General features: G+C 38.7%; 1 protein-coding gene across 1 annotated transcript in view; it reads left to right on the top strand.

Moving 5' to 3' along the window:
- The window catches only part of ERLIN2 (ER lipid raft associated 2), a 54,637-nt gene extending 30,423 nt beyond the window's left edge, over positions 1 to 24,214 (top strand). The window contains exons 8-12 of the mRNA XM_053717751.1: positions 218 to 276; positions 18,651 to 18,742; positions 22,545 to 22,634; positions 22,924 to 23,003; positions 23,422 to 24,214. Coding sequence (XP_053573726.1) covers positions 218 to 276; positions 18,651 to 18,742; positions 22,545 to 22,634; positions 22,924 to 23,003; positions 23,422 to 23,625 — 525 coding nt within the window. The 3' untranslated portion in view covers positions 23,626 to 24,214. The remainder of the gene's footprint in view (positions 1 to 217; positions 277 to 18,650; positions 18,743 to 22,544; positions 22,635 to 22,923; positions 23,004 to 23,421) is intronic.
- Positions 24,215 to 25,152: the final 938 nt, after the last annotated feature.

Here is a 25,152-nt window from a genome sequence, read left to right as displayed (position 1 = left end):
ACCTCTATGATGCAGATGCTTCTTTCTATATAGAATAAAATCTAAAAGAAAAAGTAAAGTGTGTTGGTAGGTGATCTTATCTGTATTGTGTTGCATAGCTGACACCATTATTGACTACCAGATGACTAGTTTTCTACATTTGTGAGACATTTATGTGTATGAGGTTTTTAGTAAATTTTGCTAAGTCAAGTCTCTCAAAACTTTCTTTTTCTTGCAGGCTGTTAGAGTTACAAAACCCAACATTCCTGAGACTATACGCAGAAACTATGAGCTTATGTAAGTACCAAAAATAATAATATATTAAACAATGTGCTATGTACGTGCAATGTTTTTTGGGGGGAAGGGTTTAGCCAAAGAATGGTTGGCACTATTTATTATGTAGAAAACAACTAAAAGAAACCGATAGTTACAAATTGCAAACAAATGTTAAAAATGTAAGCTATTAATTATTTTAAGAGCAGTCTTCCATTACATGAAGATCTTACACATGTTACAAGTAAATGTCAGTGCAAGATGCTAAACCTTTCCAGAAAAAAATATATATATATCTCTATATCATTTATTTTTATATATATATATATATATATATATAATAAACCCTAAACATATTACACAAACAACAAATTCAATTCAAGCATTAGACCAGTGGCATGAGGTGAAATAACTTAGATTATGCTTTCATATTGTTGACCTAGACTAGTACCCTCATTTTAGTAACATAAAGGGCCAGATTACAAGTGGAGCGCAAACATGAAAACGATAAGGGGTTTATCACAGGTGTTTGTGCGCGTCGTGTTACCCCTGTTATTACGAGTTGAAAGTAAATGCGATCACTAGAGCAATCGCGATTTACGCTAGAATGATTACCGCGACTTTAGAGCTCTGGTTAACCGTTTTGCGAAACACCTCAAAAATACATTACAAAGTATAGTTACACTCCTAATAACACTATCTAATAAAAATTATTTTTAAAAAAATATTGCACACATAAGTTATGACATATAAGGTCTCAAGTGTTAAAAAAGAAAAAAAGGCAGAGAAATGACTTAAAGCGACAGTCAACACCAGAATTTTTGTTGTTTAAAAAGAAAGATAATCCCTTTATTACCCATTCCCCAGTTATGCATAACCAACACTGTTATAGAAATACACTTTTTACCTCTATGATTACCTTGTATCTAAGCCTCTGCAAACTGCCCCCTTATTTCAGTTCTTTTGACACTTTCATTTTAGCCAATCAGTGTTCACTCCAGCGTAACTTCACATGTATGAGCTCAATGTTATCTATATGAAACACATGAACTAATGCAAAAGATACGCTATATGCCACAAAAGTGCAAAAGCTAGTATCTAGAAGAGGCGCCAAAGGTAGGATAGTAGTGTGTAGCATACTATGGTATAGCTAATAATATGATATACCTTACTTTAATGTATAGTGAGTCTGATAGGCCAGAATGTGTATTGGGCTTTATATCAAAAAGGGGCAATCCTTAAAGTATCAGTGGAGCAAATATTACAACAATCTATTGCATATCCACTGTGGATGACATATAAAATGCATATGTATGAAACTACTGGGTATAGAAAAAAAGAAAAAAAATCTGGTAATTGACAAATATAAGAAACAAAAAGTCCAGAATATCAAAATAATTAATCAGTTAATAGTAAATAAAACGAAAAAAAATAAAAAATATTAATAGAGTCCTAGTGAGGAACTTTGTCCAATAATAGGCAAATCCACTGGCTTCAGGCAGCTCCACTAGTGTGTCACGACACAGGATTAGAAGGTCTAGAATACAAAAGATAGAGGTCGCCACATAGTGCAAATCAGGCTGATAAACCAAATGGTAAGAGTACAGACAATGTCAATCCTACTGACGTGATGGAAAGCACAATTGTACAGTATGGGCAGGCCGAACCAATCAGTCGTCTGGCAGACTTTCTTAGGCACACCTGGAACAGCGGATATCCTCGTCCCACCAGAGGGAGTCCAGAGATATTCTTGAGTATCGCAGGGAGTGACAAACCACTGTCAATGGTAGATAAAGTGCACAATAGAGAAAAATACCAAATGTAGAAAATGGTAATAGCGTGCGCCTGAGGTATGTGTGGAAAAACACAAAACACCAAAAAATGGCGTGAAGGCAAAAGGCAAACTCAAATTGCTAACTCAAACTCAAATAAAATGGTCTTCAAATAATGTAGTGCAGTGCTGTTTCTAAAATGATTAAACAGTGTCACTAGGTGAAATAACTGAAATAAAACAGTGTGGATTGTTTGTATGTAAAACAACCCTGTTTCTATAACAATTTATGTATATGTATGTACCTTTGTGCAAAGTGACCAAATAAAACAATTGAAAAACAACAATAGTGAATAAACAACTGTGAGTAAAACAAATTTGGCATATATAATCTCTATAGATTAAACTCTAAAAAATGTAAAAAAAGAGAGAGAGAAAGGCTTATCGTGAATAAGTCCCAGAAGTGGTGATATAAGTTGCACACTGGAGACTGGAAACAGAGGTGTTCCTAAAGTCAAATACTGAAGGTCTTTTTCGTCTCAGTAGAAGTATTCAGAGGAAAGGAATATTTGAAGAGCAAACGGCAGCTGGTCTTGGCGGTATCTGATCAGGACCCAAAATCTAGAAGTAGTAAGAAAGAAGACAGCGCCTCATTGTGCAAGTAGGTCTTGAATGTAAAATTCACAGTGGAAGTGGAGAAAAAAGGAAATATACTCACAGGAGTATTGGCACCCTTGTTGAAAGTGGTGCGAATAGGCGGGCTGACGTTTTTACAGCAGTCAGTACGCTGTGCCGAATGGCATCCGAGATCTTTAGTGGACGGCTGTGGGCTCTCCTCAGTAATTCGAATCCAAATCCTGTGTAGCTGTGCTGTCAGGAAAGTCAGCGTGCAGCCGCTCCCTGCATGCAATCAAAGCTGCAAACTGGAAATGAGCAGATGATCCTATACAGAGCTGATTTCGATAAAAAAACTCTGCTAGTAATAAAATTGGCTCGGCAGGCAACCATAAAAAAGCCACAGAATACAAGGCTTAATATAAAAGAATAAGAAACACTTTATTGTGATGAGCTTTAACGCGTTTCTCGGCCACAAGCTCCTGGCCGTTTCATCAGAAAAGGTATATGGCACAATTAGTACAACACATTTAAAAAGCCAGCCAAGCAGAATGATTGGTCGGCGTCAGACCAATAACAATCGATGATCGAATACACCAACACAATTGTTAAACTGTAATGGTACAAGCAGTGTATAAAATGCAGTCTGTATCTAAGAACTATATAATAGTTACAAATCATGTCCGGCCCTAAGTAATTGCCACAAGTTGTATCCAGCACTAAATAACAAAATCTCGATCCTAAAAGGTATATTATAGAAAACTTCCAAGAGCATGTACGATATTTAATAAAAGTAAAATATAGAATATATCATATCTTTTTTTTTTTTTAAAAATGTTAGTGAAATCAGATTAAGCAAGTGTTTGATAAGCACCTGCAAGGTAGTTAAAAACCAAGCTATACAAATGTTTTGGTCAGAGTGGACTATAAAATATATCTAGTCTTCTTCTCTTTATACTAGTAGGATCCAGCTATATCTTTATGTACTTTCTGTTACGTATATGTTAGAGGCAACTATATAAGCCTTCAAATAATCAACTATATATGCGCGTATACGTTTCAAAAAAATGTTGTTCTAATCTATCTTTCATAACATGGGTTAGTATGAGAGGGGACATTCTTTCTTTTCAAAGATATTTTTTACTCTTTTCAAAGATGCATCAGGGGAACAGGTGGGCATTGATTCATAAGTGCCGTGTTAGACATCCCAGTATATCAGGGATTGTATAGTGTGTTACAGGTGCAATCTGTTCTAACTCTATTGCTATATGTATGTATGAAAAGGAAATTGTATATATTAACTTTAGGTGAAAGTAATGAATTTAGATTTTATTAATGTAAATATTTCATGTTTCTAATATAACGTGATATGAAATTTACTCTCATAATTGTAAGTCCCGAATAATAATGTGCGTGGTTGTAAGTGTGAAAAAATGGTGAAAATGGGGAAGATAGCCTAGGTGGAGACAGCTAATATGAAATTCACTCTCATAATTGTAAATCCCGAATGGTAATGTACATGGTTGTAAGTGTGAAGAACTGATGATGATGGGGAAGACAGCCTAAATGAAGACAACTAAATTTGGGTTTGTGACAATCTAACTGAAAGCAGCTAAATCTAGGTTTGAGTTCAGACCTAATGGGTGTAGAGTTTTCAGTTTATGGATCCAAAACGTTTCCCGGATCCTTAGCTGGATAATTCTATTATAGTCTGTCGAGGGTAAGATATGATCAATAGGATAGAATTTAAAAATATCAGGGTTTCCCTTGTGTTTATTTAGACAATGTTCCGGAATACTATGTTTGATCTTTTTTTTGGGGCAGTTTTTACAGTTGCGCCAATGCTCCCCCCAGCGCACCTTGGCCCTCCTAGAGGTACGGCCAACATACTGTATCCCACAGCAACACTCCAAAACATATACTACATAGGTAGAGTTGCAGTTCATAAATCTATTGATGTTAAAAACTTCCCCACTTGTATGGGACTGAAAGGTCTTTCGCCCTGAAGTTATAAATTTACATGTATTGCACTTTTTTTGTCCACACTTATAAATTCCTACTCTTTTGGAAAGAGGAGAAAAAAAAGATGTAGGGGGAGAAATTTTTTGTTGTTTGTTCGTGGATTGTGAGTTGGATAAAATGTGTTTGACCTTTTTACTAGGTGCCAACTTACTCCTAAGTGTTGGTGCTCTAGTGTATACAATTTTTGGGTATTCGCCCAAAAGGGTCCTCAAGACAGGGTCTCTCCTAATAATATGCCAGTGTTTATTAATAGTCTTCTGAATCTGCATGTGGTTCGAATTATATTGTGTTATAAACAGTGGTTCTGAGGAATAGTTATCTTCTTTGTTTTTATTTGGTTTATCCTTATTCAACAATTTCTCCCTATCTAAATTTCTAACTTTGCTTAAACAATTATCTAAAAGATCTGGAGGATATCCTTTTTCAATAAATCTCTCATATATTATATTGCTTTGTTCTTCAAAAGAATTGGAATCTGAACAGTTACGTTTAATCCTTTCAAATTGACTATATGGTATATTAGATAACCATTTTTTATGGTGGTTGCTCGTATAATCTAAATAACTATTACTATCAACTTTCTTGAAAAATGTTTTGGAGCAGAGATTGCCGTCAATGTCCCAACTTAAAGTCAGGTCTAAAAAATCTATCGTTTCTGTATTGATGTTTGCTGTAAAAGTTAGGCCCATATTATTGTTGTTCATGGATTCTGTGAATATATGTGCTGATGTCTGGTCGCCCTTCCAAATAAAAATCAAATCATCTATGTAACGGCCATAGTGCACCAGATTCGCCCCCGCTGAGGAATTGTAGATGTAAAGTTCCTCATAAATGCCCATGAAAAGATTGGCAAAGCTAGGGGCGAATCTGGTGCCCATGGCCGTCCCTTTTATCTGTAAATAATATACGTCTTGATAAATAAAATAGTTATGTTTAAGGATAAACTCAATACACTCCAAAACAAACTCTTTCTGTATTTTTGGCATATATAGATCACGATTCAAAAAGGTAGCTGATGCTTGAAGACCTAGTTGGTGTGTTATGTTTGAATATAATGCACTGACGTCACAAGTGATCCATATGAGGTCACCTGTGTTTTTGATGTTCTTAATTTTATTTAGTAGGTCTGTGCCATCCTTAATGTATGAAGGAAGGCCTAAGACATACTTCTGCAAAATGATATCAACATAATAGGATAAATTATAAGTAAGATTGTCAATACCAGCAATGATAGGGCGACCGGGTGGGTTAATTAAACTTTTATGAATTTTTGGTAAGTGATAGTAGTGGGCTACACTTGGGTTACTAACTTTCAAAAAACTGAATTCATTTTTGTTGAGAATGTTATTTGCAGATCCTTTGTTAATTAGAGATTGATAGAGTATAAGAAATTGTGCAGTAGGGTTATATGATAGGATTTTGTAATATTCAGTGTCTTTTAAAATTCTGTCTGCTTCTTTCAAATATTCTGTCAGATCCTGAATAATAATCCCTCCCCCCTTGTCGGCGTCACGGATTATAATGTTGGGATTGTTTGCGAGGGACTGTATTGCTAAGTTGTCACTCTGTCTTTTATAGAAGCTCTTTTTGGAGTTCTTCTTTTTGATTTTTTCAAAGTCCTCCAGAACTAAGTTCTGGAACACTTCTATATAATGATTGTGCCCGGGAGGGGAGAAAGAAGATTTTGTCTTTACATTAGTATGTATTATGCCCTCATATAAATGTGTTGTAAAATTATCAACAGTGCTATATATGGTGGGAGTTTTGTTTCCATAATCCATAGTGTCAGTGAGAATACACACTGTGTTTTCTTCTCCTGGATTATGTTTTTTTATGTTTTTTTGTGCAAAGTATTTTTGAAGTGCTAGTTTTCTAGTGAAGCGATTAAGATCAACAAATAAGTTAAAATTATTATGTGGGTTGGGTGGACAAAAGGAGAGACCCTGTTTTAGGACCCTTTTTTCATGACTTGTGAGATTATGGGATGACAGGTTGAATATACCCTTTTCTAGTTGTGATTCTTTTTTCTTGGTGGTAAGGCCTCGGCCTCTTGACCCTCTTGGTCTGTGTGAAATGGTCTTTTTCTGTTGTTGTAATTTTGTTCGTCTGGGGGATTTTTTCCAAATTTTGGGGCATCCCCTAAAAAAGGAGATGTGACTGCCAGATTAGAATCGTTTCTGGTATGTCTCTCTGTAAACACATTGTCATCAGATGTGGAGGCTAATGGGGCGAACCTATTACTATATTGACAATTGTTATAGGAGGCCTTTTGGTGTTCCTGTTCCCCAATTCTATTTCTGGATGGGCTATTTGTTCTAAAATCAGGATGGTGTGGTCTGTGTTCCCATCCCCTATGATTATTCGAGTCTCTATCCCCCTTGTTGTATCTAGGGAATCTTGGTGTTTCATGATTCCTATTATAGCTGTCTCGTCTGGAATATTGGTCATACTGAGTAAAGTTGTCTCGTCTGTAATGTTGGTCATACTGAGTAGGATTGTTTCGTCTGTGATGTTGGTCATATTGATTGAAATGATCAGATCTGTGTTGTCTGAAGTTATCTCCCCTGTACTGCTGTTCATGTTGATTAAAATTATCTGATCTATGTTGTCTGTTCCAGGAATCATTTCGGTTAGATCTATAACCATTGTAATGGAATTGTCTGTTCCCTGATCCTTGTCTGGTGTGAAAATGTTGCTGATGATAATATGGTTGGTGGTGTAATCTATTTTGTGAGTGTGGATGGGTGTATTCCTGTCGTCTAGATTGTCTAGAATTGGAATAATATGTCAATCTGTATTTGTTGTTTGAAAGATTGTTATTATTTTGTTGTGTAACTTTATTGTGAGATAATTGTACTTCTCTGTCCCCTGATGCATTTTCTAATGTCTCTGAGTTAACTTCTGGAATTACCTGTATTTGTCTGTTATAAGTGTAAACTTGATTTTTTAAGTAATCATTGTTATCCCTATCCAGCTTCTTCTTTTTAGATTGGACTAGATCCTCTTGAAATTTATCAGTGCGTTCATACATTCTCTTTAGGAGTCGTTCGTAATCAGGGTTCTCTAAATATTTTGTTAAATCTGCTTGAATTTTTTCAATATTTTCACTACATTTATCTGATAGGAAGCGTCTATGCTCGATCAACATTTTCATCAGATCAAAAGCACAATCATGTAGGATCTTATACCATTTCTCTAGGAGTTCAGTGTCTTCCTTAAAAGAGCAGTGTTTTAGGACCCGTAGGCCTCTAGGGATCTGTTTCATTTCGAGATATTTTTCTAAGGTCGTGAGATCCCACCAGTGCCGGTCGCCCTATCATTGCTGGTATTGACAATCTTACTTATAATTTATCCTATTATGTTGATATCATTTTGCAGAAGTATGTCTTAGGCCTTCCTTCATACATTAAGGATGGCACAGACCTACTAAATAAAATTAAGAACATCAAAAACACAGGTGACCTCATATGGATCACTTGTGACGTCAGTGCATTATATTCAAACATAACACACCAACTAGGTCTTCAAGCATCAGCTACCTTTTTGAATCGTGATCTATATATGCCAAAAATACAGAAAGAGTTTGTTTTGGAGTGTATTGAGTTTATCCTTAAACATAACTATTTTATTTATCAAGACATATATTATTTACAGATAAAAGGGACGGCCATGGGCACCAGATTCGCCCCTAGCTTTGCCAATCTTTTCATGGGCATTTATGAGGAACTTTACATCTACAATTCCTCAGCGGGGGCGAATCTGGTGCACTATGGCCGTTACATAGATGATTTGATTTTTATTTGGAAGGGCGACCAGACATCAGCACATATATTCACAGAATCCATGAACAACAATAATATGGGCCTAACTTTTACAGCAAACATCAATACAGAAACGATAGATTTTTTAGACCTGACTTTAAGTTGGGACATTGACGGCAATCTCTGCTCCAAAACATTTTTCAAGAAAGTTGATAGTAATAGTTATTTAGATTATACGAGCAACCACCATAAAAAATGGTTATCTAATATACCATATAGTCAATTTGAAAGGATTAAACGTAACTGTTCAGATTCCAATTCTTTTGAAGAACAAAGCAATATAATATATGAGAGATTTATTGAAAAAGGATATCCTCCAGATCTTTTAGATAATTGTTTAAGCAAAGTTAGAAATTTAGATAGGGAGAAATTGTTGAATAAGGATAAACCAAATAAAAACAAAGAAGATAACTATTCCTCAGAACCACTGTTTATAACACAATATAATTCGAACCACATGCAGATTCAGAAGACTATTAATAAACACTGGCATATTATTAGGAGAGACCCTGTCTTGAGGACCCTTTTGGGCGAATACCCAAAAATTGTATACACTAGAGCACCAACACTTAGGAGTAAGTTGGCACCTAGTAAAAAGGTCAAACACATTTTATCCAACTCACAATCCACGAACAAACAACAAAAAATTTCTCCCCCTACATCTTTTTTTTCTCCTCTTTCCAAAAGAGTAGGAATTTATAAGTGTGGACAAAAAAAGTGCAATACATGTAAATTTATAACTTCAGGGCGAAAGACCTTTCAGTCCCATACAAGTGGGGAAGTTTTTAACATCAATAGATTTATGAACTGCAACTCTACCTATGTAGTATATGTTTTGGAGTGTTGCTGTGGGATACAGTATGTTGGCCGTACCTCTAGGAGGGCCAAGGTGCGCTGGGGGGAGCATTGGCGCAACTGTAAAAACTGCCCCAAAAAAAAGATCAAACATAGTATTCCGGAACATTGTCTAAATAAACACAAGGGAAACCCTGATATTTTTAAATTCTATCCTATTGATCATATCTTACCCTCGACAGACTATAATAGAATTATCCAGCTAAGGATCCGGGAAACGTTTTGGATCCATAAACTGAAAACTCTACACCCATTAGGTCTGAACTCAAACCTAGATTTAGCTGCTTTCAGTTAGATTGTCACAAACCCAAATTTAGTTGTCTTCATTTAGGCTGTCTTCCCCATCATCATCAGTTCTTCACACTTACAACCATGTACATTACCATTCGGGATTTACAATTATGAGAGTGAATTTCATATTAGCTGTCTCCACCTAGGCTATCTTCCCCATTTTCACCATTTTTTCACACTTACAACCATGCACATTATTATTCGGGACTTATAATTATGAGAGTAAATTTCATATCACGTTATATTAGAAACATGAAATATTTACATTAATAAAATCTAAATTCATTACTTTCACCTAAAGTTAATATATACAATTTCCTTTTCATACATACATATAGCAATAGAGCTAGAACAGATTGCACCTGTAACACACTATACAATCCCTGATATACTGGGATGTCTAACACGGCACTTATGAATCAATGCCCACCTGTTCCCCTGATGCATCTTTGAAAAGAGTAAAAAATATCTTTGAAAAGAAAGAATGTCCCCTCTCATACTAACCCATGTTATGAAAGATAGATTAGAACAACATTTTTTTGAAACGTATACGCGCATATATAGTTGATTATTTGAAGGCTTATATAGTTGCCTCTAACATATACGTAACAGAAAGTACATAAAGATATAACTGGATCCTACTAGTATAAAGAGAAGACTAGATATATTTTATAGTCCACTCTGACCAAAACATTTGTATAGCTTGGTTTTTAACTACCTTGCAGGTGCTTATCAAACACTTGCTTAATCTGATTTCACTAACATTTTTTTTAAAAAAAAAAGATATGATATATTCTATATTTTACTTTTATTAAATATCGTACATGCTCTTGGAAGTTTTCTATAATATACCTTTTTAGGATCGAGATTTTGTTATTTAGTGCTGGATACAACTTGTGGCAATTACTTAGGGCCGGACATGATTTGTAACTATTATATAGTTCTTAGATACAGACTGCATTTTATACACTGCTTGTACCATTACAGTTTAACAATTGTGTTGGTGTATTCGATCATCGATTGTTATTGGTCTGACGCCGACCAATCATTCTGCTTGGCTGGCTTTTTAAATGTGTTGTACTAATTGTGCCATATACCTTTTCTGATGAAACGGCCAGGAGCTTGTGGCCGAGAAACGCGTTAAAGCTCATCACAATAAAGTGTTTCTTATTCTTTTATATTAAGCCTTGTATTCTGTGGCTTTTTTATGGTTGCCTGCCGAGCCAATTTTATTACTAGCAGAGTTTTTTATCGAAATCAGCTCTGTATAGGATCATCTGCTCATTTCCAGTTTGCAGCTTTGATTGCATGCAGGGAGCGGCTGCACGCTGACTTTCCTGACAGCACAGCTACACAGGATTTGGATTCGAATTACTGAGGAGAGCCCACAGCCGTCCACTAAAGATCTCGGATGCCATTCGGCACAGTGTACTGACTGCTGTAAAAACGTCAGCCCGCCTATTCGCACCACTTTCAACAAGGGTGCCAATACTCTTGTGAGTATATTTCCTTTTTTCTCCACTTCCACTGTGAATTTTACATTCAAGACCTACTTGCACAATAAAGTGCACAATAGCAGTGTAATGAAGTCCAGATGAATAAAGTGCAGCAGCAGCAGAATATCAGTTGGTTAAAAAGTTTAATAAAAATATTAAAACAGTAACGCGTTTCTCAGTGGCACAGCACCGTTTCCTCAGGCTATACAAACAAACTCACAGCTGCTACACTTATACCTAATGGCATCCAATCGGCAGTCTGAATTACTACACACCCACTAAATGCAGGAAATGTCATATAAATCATATAACGTATATAACTCAATACTATTTATTTGGAGGGGAAAAAAAAACAATAGATTCAGTGTCCAAATAGTCTCCATAATGTAAATCCAAAAACATTTATAATATAATAAAAACCATCAATAGTATATAGGGGGTGTGATCAAGGACGTCGGATTCGTCATATCATGTGAGCCAATGGTATCAAAGATGAACTAATGCCCTCTAGTGGTCAAAATGCATTCAAATTAGAGGCAGTCTTCAAAGTCTAAGAAATTAGCATATGAACCTCCTAGAATTAACTTTCAACTAAGAATATGAAGAGAACAAAGCAAAATTGGTGATAAAAGTAAATTGGGAAGTTGTTTAAAATTACATTCCCTTTTTTTTGGACTTGACTTGAATGGATACTTTCATTAATTAGTGCCCGGTTTTTAAAAATACTATTAAAAACGGGCACTTTCGTTCATGAAAGTTTACAAATACATACCTTTTTTCTCTTCAGCGACGCAGGATGGGCAATCCCCCGCCCGCAGCTCCTCTGTACTTACGTCACCAATGACAAAACCGGCTTCCTCCAATCATGGCTCTCCCCCCAGAGCATCCATCTCGTAAGGCCACGCTGTGATTGGAGGAAGCCAGTTTCATCATTGCAGGAGAAGCGGGTGGGCGATTGACGATCCTGTGTTGCTGAAGAAAAAGGTAAGTATTTGTAAAAATACGCTGCTATGTAAACTTTCATGAATAAAAGTGCCCCTGTTTTTAATAGTATTTTTAAAAAAACGGCACTAATTCATGAAAGTTTACATTTACTTTGTCTAAAGATGTATATGTATGTATTTCCATCTAAAGGCGAGGAGAGTCCACGGCTTCATTCATTACTATTGGGAATTAAGAACCTGGCCACCAGGAGGAGGCAAAGACACCCAGCCAAAGACTTAAATACCTCCCCCACTTCCCTCATCCCCCAGTCATTCTTTGCCTTTCGTCACAGGAAGATGGCAGAAGTGCCTGAGTTTCGGAGTAGTCTCTTATGGAGGGTATTCTTCGCATTGGGACTGGAGTTTTAAGTAGTCCTGTCAGCCTCTCAGTTAGAGCCTGGGCGAAAGTTAGAGTCCGGAAATGCAGGGAGAGTCTTTCTGCGAAACCATCCCGACTCATATTAACAGCTCCACAAGCAATCGGCGTTGACAAGTTTCGCTGCCTGCTTTCTACATTCAGACAGGGTCACAGTATCTTTACAGAATCAAGGGTTAATATTCCTGGAAGGGGGATTATTGAAAAGGGGGGGTTAATACATGATATTGTTTATTGTGTCATTGCTGCGTTGTGTGAGATGAGGCTCTGGCAATGTGTGGAACTTTCAGGTTATTTGCGGGAATCTTGCACGGCCATTTTTGGCGTGTTTTTCCCTAGTGCAGGGGCAGTCCTGCCAGGCACTCCATGTGACTGGGTGTGCCTATCCCTCCTCCTCTGTTGATCTGTGACGCAGGAGACGTAAAGTGGTTTCTGCAGTCCAGGTCCTAGGAGGTGGTGAGTGCCCTGGCCATTGGCAGTATAAAGGTGCCTTTTTTTGTAAATTAGTCTGATCAAAAGCGCAAGCTATGGAGGACTCTGTTAAAGAGGGAGAGCCCTCTAATGCATCAAAGTCTCATTCCTGTGTTTATTGTGAGGAGGTTCTGGTAGATCAGCCTGCTCAACTATGTTCCACATGCCTTGATAAAGTTACAACATCTAAATGTAAACGGATGTCTAGTACTACTGAGCCGTCCACCTCTGAGGGTTCTTCGTCCTGTGAGGTGCGTTCCCTACATTCATCTCCGATTGCACATGCAGCGCCCCGGGGTCCAACCATTACTCGTTCGGAAGAGATTTGTTGGCCGTCGGACTTTGCGGTCCAACTGGAATCGGCGGTTTCGAAGGTGATCCATGCCTTACCACGTTCTACTAAGCACAAGCGTAGGGTGTATCATGGCGGCCCGGCCCAGGGTTTGTCTACGCCGATGGAAGATCCAGAGGCTCTATACGATGATGAGGCCCACTCCGACTCTTCTTCTGGGTCGGAGTCTGTGTCATCTAAACCTCCGGCTGCGGAGGAGCCTGGTTATAGGTTTAGGATGGAGAATTTGCGCTTTCTGCTGTGGTAGGCGCTTGCTACTCTGGAGGTTCTGGAAGCTAAGATCCCGGAGGAACCTGCAATTCCTAAGCTTGATAAGGTATGCAAGGACAGGGTAGTACCTTAGACTTTCCCGGTTCCCGTTAAGATGGCAAATATTATTAAGAATGAATGGGAGCTATTAGGTTCATCCTTTTCCCCTTCTTCTTTTAAAAAAACTGTTCCTCGTTCCGGACTCTCAGCTTGAGCTGTGGTGGACCATCCCTAAGGTGGATGGGGCTATCTCTACACTCGCAAAATGGTTGACTATTCCCCTCGAGGATAGTTTGTCATTTAAAGAGCCCATGGATAAAAGCTAGAAAACCTGTTGAGAAAGATGTTTCAGCACACAGGGTTTGTTTTTCAGCCAGCAGCGGCTGTTGCAGTGGTCGCTGGAGCTACAACATATTGGTGTGAATCCCTGTGTGAAATGGTCGAGGGGGAGACCCCCCATCGACGAGATACAGGAGAAGATTAAGGCGCTGAGTGTTGCCAATTCTTTCATCTGTTATGCCAATATGCAAATTATTCGCCTGAATGCTAAGGTGTCAGGTTTTTTTGTTTTAGCGTGCAGAGCTCTGTGGCTAAAATCTTGGTCTGCGGACATGACCTCTAAATCGAGGCTGTTGTCCCTGCCGTTACAAGGAAAGATCCTGTTCAGTCCAGGATTGGATTCAATCATATCTACGGTCACGGGAGGCAAGGGTGCTTTCCTACCACAAGAAAAGAAGGCTAAGCCTAAAGGATCTACTTTTTGTCCCTTTCGTGCGGACAAGGCCCAGCGCCAGCAACTGACCAGTCCAAGGAATCTTGGAAGCCGGCTCAATCTTGGATCAAGTCTAAGCAGAGCAAGAAGCCCGCCGAGACGAAATCAGCGTGAAGGGGAAGCCCCCGACCGGTTTCACGTAGGGGGCATATTATCTCTATTCTCAGATGCATGGTTGCAGGATGTTCAGGACCCTTGGGTTCTAGAAGTTGTCTCCCAGGGTTACAGGATAGGGTTCAGATCCCATCCGCCCGAGGGCAGATTCCTCCTGTCAAACCTGTCTTCAAGACCAGAGAGGCCTTTCTAGAGTGTTTGAGGGATCTTGCCTCTCTCGGGGGTTATTGTACCAGTACCCCTAGCAGAAAGGGGTTTAGGGTACTATTCCAACCTTTTTGTGGTTCTAAGAAGGAGGGCACGTTCTGCCCGATTCTGGACCTAACAGGTTTCTGAGTGTTCCATCGTTCAAAATGGAAACGATCAGATCTATTCTGCTCCTAGTTCAAGAGAGACAGTTCATGACAACTGTAGACTTGCAGAACGATTACCTTCATGTGCCAATTCACAGCGACCACTTCAGGTTCCTAAGATTTGCGTTTCTGGACAAACACTTGTGGCTCTTCCGTTTTGGTCTGGCGATGGCCCCGAAAGTCTTCACAAAGGTTCTGGAGGCGCTGCTTGCAGTGGCCAGATCCAGGTGCATTGCAGTGGCTCCGTACCTGGACGACATCCTGGTTCAGGTGCCGTCGCTCAGCCTCGCAGAGGATCATTCGAGGGCTCTTCTTCTTTTGCTCCAATCTCACGGTTGGAAGATCAACTCGGGAAAGAGTTCCCTGGTTCCCAGCAACAGGGTGGAGTTCCTCGGCACGATAATAGACTCTATGTCCAGATCAGTGACGCAGGAAGCTTGCGTCCACCTGTCTTGCCCTTCAGTCCTCCACAAGCCCGTCGGTGGCTCACTGTATGGAGGTGATAGGTCTCATGGTTTCAAGCATAGATGTCATCCCATTCGCCAGGTTCCATCTCAGACCTCTTCAATTGTGCATGTTGAGACAGTGGAACGGCGATCATTCAGATCTAACACAGCTGATATCCATGGATGCTCGGAACTCCCTCTCTTGGTGTATTTGTCCGGAGCAGCTGTCCATTGGGACATCCTTCCTGAGACCGTCCTGGGAGATTGTGACCACGGACGCCAGTCTGATGGATGGGGAGCTTTTTGGGGTGCCAGAATGGCACAAGGAAAGTGGTCCAGGGAGGAGTCTCGCCTTTCCGATCAACATCCTGGAACTACGAGCAATTTACAATGCTCTGAAGGCATGGCCTTCTCTGGGGTCGGTCAGTTTCATCAGATTCCAGACCGACAACCTTACCTTGGTGGCCTGCATCAACCACCAGGGGGGTACGAGGAGCTTCCTTGCGATGAGGGAGGTGTCTCGGATTCTGGAGTGGGCAGAGTCCCACAACTGCTCGCTTTCAGCAATTCACATTCCAGGTGTGGACAACTGGGAAGCAGACTTTCTCAGCAGACAATCCTTCCATCCAGGGGAATGGTCTCTTCACCCCAAGGTGTTTGCGCAGATTTTTCTCAGATGGGGAATGCCGGAGATAGATCTCATGGCGTCCAGACTCAATTGCAAGCTACCTCAATACGGGTCGAGGTCCAGGGATCCCCAGGCAGAGCTGATAGATGCCTTAGTGGTTCCTTTGGGATTCAGCCTAGCTTATATTTTTCCACCGTTACCACTTCTACCTCGTGTAGTGGCACGCATCAAACAGGAGCGGGCCTCGGCCATTCTGATTGCTCCTTCGTGGCCACGGAGGACGTGGTTTGCGGATCTGGTGGGGATATCATCCTCTCCGCTATGGAGGTTACCCTGTTGCAGGGATCTGCTGTCACAGGGCCCCTTTCATCATCGAAATCTCGACTCTCTGAGGCTGACTGCGTGGAGATTGAACGCCTAATCTTAGCCAAGAGAGGCTTTTCTGAAAGTGTGATTGATACTCTAATTCAGGCATGGAAGCCAGTCACTCGTCGCATCTACCATAAGGTGTGGAGGACTTACTTGTCCTGGTGTGAGAAGCATGGATATCCTTGGCATAAGGTGAAGGTAGCCAGGATTTTGTCCTTTCTCCATGATGGTTTGGAGAAAGGTCTTGCCGCTAGTTCCTTAAAGGGACAGATTTCGGCTTTATCAGCCTTGTTGCATAGGAGACCTGCTTAGCTCCTTGACAGCCAATTTTTTGTTCAGGCTCTGTCTAGAATCAGGCCTGTCCTTTAGACAGTCGGCTCCGCCTTGGAGCTTAAACTTAGTCCTTAAGGTTTTGCAGAGGGTTCCGTTTAAACCTATGCATTCCATTGACATCAAGATTCTGTCCTGGAAGGTTCTCTTCCTGTTGGCTATTGCATCGGCACGCAGAGTATCTGAACTAGCTGCCTTGCGAAGTGATCCTCCTTATCTGGTGTTTCATGCGGATAAGGCTGTACTTTGCACTGGGTTGGGGTTTCTCCCCAAAGTGGTGTCTAACCGTAACATCAATCAGGAAATAGTTGTTCCTTCTTTGTGTCCTAATCCTTCTTCTTCAAAGGAGAGGTTACTTCATAACCTGGATGTGGTTCGTGCCTTGAAGTTTTATCTTCAGGCTACAAAGGATTTCAGACAGTCTACATCTCTCTTTTTGTGGTGTATTCTGGGAAGCGCAAGGAGCAAAGGGCCTCTGCTACTTCTTTGTCTTTTTGGTTGAGGAGCTTGATTCGCTTGGCTTATGAGACAGCGGGACATAAGCCTCCTCAGAGGATCACGGCTCATTCAACTAGAGCTGTGACTTCGTCTTGGCCTTCTAGAATGAGGCCTCTATGGAGCAGATTTGTAAGGGGGCTACCTGGTCCTCCTTACACACTTTTTTACAAAGTTTAACAAATTTGACGTTTTTGCTTCTACTGAAGCTGTTTTTGGGAGAGAGGTTTTGCAGGCTGTGGTGCCCTCAGATTAGGGCCCGCCTTTTACCCTCCTGGTTTCATTCAGTGTCCTTTAGAGCTTGGGTATATGTTCCCAATAGTAATGAATGAAGCCTTGGACTCTCCTCCCCTTTAGATGGAAAACATAAATTATGCTTACCTGATAATTTAATTTCCATCGAGGGGAGTAGAGTCCACGGCTCCCGCCCGTATCTCCGATGGGCGGACCTAAATTTTTTCATCTTCTGGCACCATTTATACCCTGATATTTCTCCTACTGTTCCTGGTTCCCTCGGCAGAATGACTGGGGGATGATGGAAGTGGGGGAGGTATTTAAGCCTTTGGCTGGGTTGTTTTTGCCTCCTCCTGGTGGCCAGGTTCTTAATTCCCAATAGTAATGAATGAAGCCATAGACTCTCCTCCCCTCGATGGAAATGAAATTATCAGGTAAGCATAATTTATGTTATTTATATGTCCACATATATGTATTTATATGTGTATATATGTCTGTAAATACATATATGCACACGTAAACACATAAATACATATGTACACATATATTGACATATATACAAGTGCATTGGAGCCCTTTGAAGTTAAGTAGATGAAAACACGTAAAAGCATATTTATGCAATTTTCATTTTAAATAAAGGTTTAAACTTTTTAAATAGATATTCCTATATATGTATATATCTATACCTATATATAATCATGTATAGATATATATTGTACCAAAATACCATCCGATTATATGTAGAAATATTTATTTATGAATAAATAGAACATATTCTGCTATGTTAAGAACATTGGGATCTGAAAAATTCATATTGTCATGTTGGGTTAGCGCACATGAGAATATGCGATTGGGTTTGCACAAGAGTGGGATATTTTGTTTTTTTTCTTCCTATTGACTTCTATGGGGGAATACGTAAATGCGCACACAATATTCTAACTTAGACTTTTTGTGCTCGTTGGGTTAGTGCACAAGTGAAAACCGTTTACTATCAGCTCATAATACGAGCGCAACCCGATAAACAAAAAGCTTCTAGCACAATTAACGCTCAAGCGTTAATTAGTGCTCCACTTGTAATTTGGCCCATTATTTTTTAAAAATTTAAAATGGCTAGCTCTATAGACTGTATTCAACTTGTGCAAACCATTAATTAAGAAGCAATTGTAATTCATATATGCATGTTTGCATTCTGTAATATTGTTCATATGTAATTTTTCTCTTAGTTGTTGATCAATAGAGCTAATTTTATCATTTAAAAAGAAAAAAATTGAGAGCTGGCTTAACCGATCAGCCAGGCTGATGAGGAAAGTGTTATACCCTAGTTAATAAAATGACTTTCTGTCTTTCATTTTCAGGGAAAGTGAAAAAACCAAACTTTTAATTGCTGCCCAGAAGCAGAAAGTTGTAGAAAAGGAAGCTGAGACTGAGAGAAAGAAAGCTGTCATCGGTATGTATTGTCTAGTGAAAAGCGTTTTTGCCAGTGTCATGAGATATCTGTACACAAGGAAGTTGGTTAATTTTATTTTTAATCAAATGCATAGTGTGTACGAGAAAGGTTTGTTGAAATTCACAAGTTGGATTACCACCTCGCTTTAAAGACAGAAGGTGAACATTTTGTTTAACTTCTTTAATGATTGTTCCTGGCAGTAACAATAAATCTAGGATAAAAAATGGCTCTTCAGAGTTGAGTAACATAAAACAGAATATGTCATTAGTAGCAGGACAAAACTTGAAAGCTGCAACATCAGTTATCTTCATTGACAAACTCGGATAGCAAATCAATGTAAAAAGAAATAATCTTGACCATGAAAATCACAGCTTGAGACTATTTATTATCTAATTGGTCATTTTGGAACCTGCCTAATTCAACGAAAGAGTCCCCAAAAAGAGACCTAAGCAGAAGAGAGTTGTGTTAACCAATCAGAAATTGATACCCAGGGTTCTGAACCAAAAATAGGCCAGCTCCTAAGCTTACATTACAAAACCTTCCTTTGGGAGGCCTTCTGAAACCTATCCGATAACCCTGGGAAACTATATTCAGACTCCAGGGTTCTGGAACAGACTGAAACCAAGCCTCCTGTAAAAAAGCATAACCTGCCCCTAAGCAGAACCTCTGGATCGGGGGCCGCACCTTTATGTAGATTTGGTAGTAAAAATAGATTACTGCTTTTACTTGTTCCAGTTAGAACTAGGCCTCCATACTGGGCCAGAAGTGCCTTTCTTCTGAGCAGAGGAGTCAACCTTTTGTTCCTGATACTGATGAAAGGAACGAAAATGATTAGAAGCTTTAAATTTCCCGACTTCTTGTCTTGAGGAAGAAAAGCCTCTTTACCTCCAGTAACCGTAAATATTGTAGAATCTAAATCGGAACCAATTTCTTTCCCTAAAAAGAAAGAGACAATAGTTTGGATTTTGACCATGTCAGCAGATCAGGACTTTGACAGTCTTTGCTATGAGAGCCTTATAGCTTAAGACATGCTTTTGATATTGATCTTCATAATATTAAACATCATCACAAATATAAGAATTGCCACTTTTGAGTAAACCCAAAAGATTTTCACTAACACTGTTCTGAAAGACTAGATAACCAGTAAGTTGAAGCAGCAGCCACATCAGCAATGGAAATAGCTGGCCTAAGCAAATACCCTGCCAAGACCCTAATTTTCTATCCAAAGGGTCTTTAAAGAAGTACTGTCTTCCAAAGGGATAGTAGTAAGCTTAGCCAGAGTGGAAATAGCCCCGTTAACTTTAGGAACAGTTTCCCACAATTCAACATTAGCAGCAGGTTAAGAATATAACTTTTTAAACCTTGCAGAAGGATTAAATGAATTACCTGGCTTAGACGATTTCCTAAAAATCATGCATTAGGGATAGTAAATATCTCAGGGAGTTTAACAGTAGTTTTAAAAACTGTATTTAACCCCTTAACGACTGAGGACGTCCTCTGGGGTTTTAAGTGGTGGAAGCGATCGTAATCGCTTCCAGCTGCTTTCAAGGTATTGCTGTGATGCCTCGATATTGAGGCATCACTGCAATACTTTTTTACACCCACCGATGCAGAGAGGGCCACTCTCTGGCCCACTCTGCATCGGCCAGCAATGGTGCCGATCGTTGGTGGGTGGGAGCCATAGCAGGGAGGTGGGTGGGCGGCCCATTGCTGGTGTAATTCCGGTGTTCTGTCTGGGAGTGCGCCGAGGGGGGGAGGGGATTGCGCAAATGAGGGGGCAAGGAGCATGCGCGTGAGGGGGCGGGGAGCGCACACTGAGATTGCATTACAGTGCCTGAATGCACTAATGCGGAAGGGAATAAGGGAGAGGGAGGGGGGAATAATTCTTGATAAAGGGATCTGGTAGGGGGAGGGGGGGAGGATATTGAGGGTGTGCAGCTACACTACGGAAAAATAGGGTGAAACAATAATAAAATAAAAAAACTAGCACTTTTATTAGAAACTGGGTACTGGCAGACAGCTGCCAGTACTTAAGATGGCCACAAATAGGAAGAGGGGGGAGGTTAAGAGAGCTGTTTGGAGGGGTGATTGTGGAGGTTAGGGGGGAACCTACACTGCAGAAACGGTTTATATAAAAATAATGCTAAAAAAAAGGCTTATTTTAGTACTGGCAGAGTTTCTGCCAGTACTTAAGATGGCGGTGACAATTGTGGGATGGGGGAGGGAAGAGAGCTGTTTGAGGGGGGTCAGGGAGTGAGATGTCAGGTGGGAGGCTGATCTCTACACTAAAGCTAAAATTTAACCCTAGCTCCCTAATTAACCCCTTCACTGCTGGGCATAATACAAGTGTGGTGCGCAGCGGCATTTAGTGGCCTTCTAACTAACAAAAGAAAAGCTAAAGTTAGTAAAAAAGCTAACGATTTTTTTTATTTGATCGCATTTGGCGGGGAAATGGTGGCATGAAATATACCAAAGTGGGCCTAGATCAATACTTTGGGTTGTCTACTACACTAAAGCTAAAATTAACCCTAAAAGCTCCCTAATTAACCCCTTCACTGCTGGGCATAATAAGTGTGGTGGGCAGCAGCATTTAGCGGCCTTCTAATTACCAAAAAGCAACGCCAAAGCCATATATGTCTGCTATTTCTGAACAAAGGAGATCCCAGAGAAGCATTTACAACCATTTGTACCATAATTGCACAAGCTGTTTGTAAATAATTTCAGTGTGAAACCTAAAGTTTGTGAAAAAGTGAACGTTTTTATTTTTATTTTATCGCATTTGGTTGTGAAATGGCGGCATTAAATACACTAAAATGGGCCTAGATCAATACTTTAGGTTGTCTACTAAAAACATATATATACATGTGAAGGGTTATTCAGGGATTCCTGATAGATATCAGTGTTCCAATGTAACTATCGCTAATTTTTTTTTTTAAATGGTTTGGAAATAGCAAAGTGTTACTTGTACTTATTGCCCTATAACTTGCAAAGAACATGCAAACATTGGGTATTTCTAAACTCACAACAAAATTTAGAAACTATTTGGCATGGGTGTTTTTTGGTGTTTGTAGATTTGTAACATATTTTGGGGGTCAAAGTTAGAAAAAGTGTGTTTTTTTTTCCATCATATTTTATTTAAAAAAAATATAGTAAATTATAAGATATGATGAAAATAATGGTATCTTTAGAAAGTCCATTTAATGGCGAGAAAAACGGTATATAATATGTGTGGATACAGTAAATGAGTAAGAGGAAAATTGCAGCTAAACACAAACACTGCAGAAATGTAAAAATAGCCCCGGTCCCAGGTGGTCAACAATTGGAAAAGTGGTCTGGTCTCTAAGGGGTTAAACAATTACAAGGCTTATCTTCAGAAACCTTTAGAATCTTTAACCCCTAAAGTAAGTAAAACATCTTAAAGAGAACAAATATGTTCAATTTTAAACATAAAGAGGAAGTATCAGGTTCAAAATCAGAAGAAGGATTCCTCTTCACCAGAGGAAACTTCACCTTCTGAAGACATAACAGTATCCCTGATTTCAGGAGACCTAGTACTATGGTAAAGTTTTAACTGACTTTTTAGGCTTACTTGAAGGCAGGAATATGTTGGGTTTTCTAAACAGATAATTTTATTATTGGTGTATTGCCAGGTTTACAAAGACAGTGATAAGATTTTTTTAGATTGACTTGACACAAATTCTAGCAGTCTCTTAAGACCATGGACAATGACATAAACAATAACTATGATCTAAGTCTCTGCCAGTGTATTCTAAACATCTGGTGATTTGTCTTCAATATACAGAGGCTGAAAAAGTTGCCCAGGTTGCAGAAATCAAATTTGAGCAGAAGGTAATGGAAAAGGAAACTGAGAAGAAGATTTCTGAAATTGAGGGTGAGTATTTGTAACATCATTACGTTTAAGTAAACTATTTTGATTGTTTTGTTACTGGTCCTAAATTTTTGTTCCTTTTTATAATAGACTGGTTCTGTGTGTCATCTCTCTCGCCGCCCTCTCTTTATTGTGTAAATAGGTGCTCAGTTTATGTATCGTTTGAAGTGTACAGAGTTAATTCTGGGTGCTAAATTAAAATTACAAAATTTAAATTGGCAATGTGTAGTAACTCTTTGTAGCATTTTACTGTTTGTTTTGTTTTTAATAAACCTGATTTTCCTTTCCCCAGATTCTGCTTACCTTGCAAGGGAAAAAGCAAAAGCTGATGCAGACTTTTACACTGCACAGAGAGCAGCTGAGGCAAATAGGGTAAAACAGAATTAATTTTACTTGCATCTGACACCACTTCCAGATTATTGCAGACGTTGACATTATACAGGGGCATTAAAAATGATCAGTGCAATAGAATAATAGAAACAATGTATAAATAAAGTTTTAAACCTTGCTTTATAAAAACTGATTCTTTTAGATCTTTATCTTCGGCATCACTTGTAATACATAAAAAGTATTATTTCAGAACCATAAAGAAAATGTTTAGAGGACCAAAAATCAACTACCTGAACTTAAATTGGCTAACTATTGTCTTATCGTCCCCTTTGACTTGCATAAACTATGTTTTACTACTTTATCTCTTTCTGGCAATCTTGCATACTCTGTTTCTATCTGCATTTTTTTATAGCTATACATTTTTTTCATCCAACTCCTTGTCGATTTTCTCTGTTTCCAGATTAAGTTAACACCTGAATTCCTGCAGCTCATGAAATATCAGTCCATTGCTGCCAACAGTAAGATCTATTTTGGTAAAGATATTCCAGACATGTTTATGGACCACACAGTGGGTTTACGATCTCCACCAGCAGATGTGCATCATGAGGATCCACTCAAGGTCAAAGATGAAGGTTCTACAATTCCAGAGGAGCGGACAAACTGAGGGCAAGAAACCCTTTATTTTTCATAAGACCATATCTACAACCTGCGAAGGAGATACTTTTTTTAAAAAAAAAAAAAGACTAGTTTGTATTTACCATTTTAAACTATTTTTGTATCCCCTTTTATGGCAATGTGGTGAAGTAATGTACTCATCTAACATTGCAGGAGTCAATAGTTTTGCAAACACTGGAAGGGTTATTTATATATTTGTCCGTTAAGAAGATTTTGAAATTGTTAATTTGTCTCATGGTCTTGTAATTTTTATACAGTCGCATGTCAACATAGTATTTTCTTCTCTAAATCTAGCCACATTCTTTAATATACATATATCTATAATATTCATTGGATACCCCAGTGTGTGGCCACCTTGACCACTAGATTTGAGTAGACTATACCAGCAAATTAATTGGTACAAGATCATTATATAAATAATTTGTTGCTGTTGGATGAATTTTCTGTAGTGAGGAATGCTGCTACCTGTCTGCTTCTTGGTAAAATGTGATACTATACATAATATGAAGTCTTTTGGACCAACAACACAATCACAAGTATTTTTTATATTGTGGAATTAAAACACTAGCTGTCTTCAATCGCAAGTATTTTTTTATATTGTGGAATTAAAACACTAGCTGTCTTCTTTCATCCTATATACATAACAAAATCATTTTTTTTTTTGTAAGGTGCTAATTTTTAAGGTATATTCAATATTTTCAAGCATTAAAATGCCCAAGAAGTGGAATAGAACTGTAAAATACACTTTTTTTAACAATGCTGGGTTTTTAAGCTGATTACAATAACAGAAATCTGATACGATCTCTCGAGTAATCTGGTATATCATTCTTAGCTTCATTTTAAAATCTTCTACAAGGGACAGTCAACTCTAAAATTGTTATTGTTTAAAAAGTTAGATAACGCTTTTACTACCCATTCCCCAGCGTTGCATAACCGATTTTGTTATATTAATATACTTTTATAACCTTTAAACCTCTAAATGTCTGCCTGTTTCTAAGCCCCTATAGACAGCCTCTTAATCACATGCTTTTTTATTTGCTTTTCACAACAGGAGACTACTAGTTCATATAGATAACATTATGCTCACGCCCGTGGGTTCTGCACAACACAGCTAAAATGCAAGTCAATAGATAATAAATAAAAAGTCATGTGATCAGGGGGCTGTCAAGGCTTAGATACAAGTTAATCACAGAGGTAAAAAGTATATTAATATAACTGTGTTGGTTATGCAAAACTGGGGAATGGGTAATAAAGGGATTATCTATCTTTTTAAACAATAACATTTTTTGAGTGGACTACCTTTCAATCATACTAAAGTTTTATGCAAAAATAAAAATCATTAATTGGACAATTCTGAATTTACAGTAAGAATTTCTTTACGTAGTGTTGCTGCATTTTTTTGGTGACACCTTTAAAGACACATTCTAATGTAAAAATGGCATGCAGTAAATCTTTTGAAATTTTTCATTTTTGCACACTCCTCTAAACACTAAAATGGGACAGGTGAATCTTTTCT

The sequence above is a fragment of the Bombina bombina genome, chromosome 6 (genome assembly GCF_027579735.1).
Source record: "Bombina bombina isolate aBomBom1 chromosome 6, aBomBom1.pri, whole genome shotgun sequence".
NCBI lineage: Eukaryota > Metazoa > Chordata > Amphibia > Anura > Bombinatoridae > Bombina > Bombina bombina.
The sequence above is the reverse complement of the archived record's forward strand: the minus strand, read 5'-3'. Positions and strand labels throughout refer to the sequence as shown.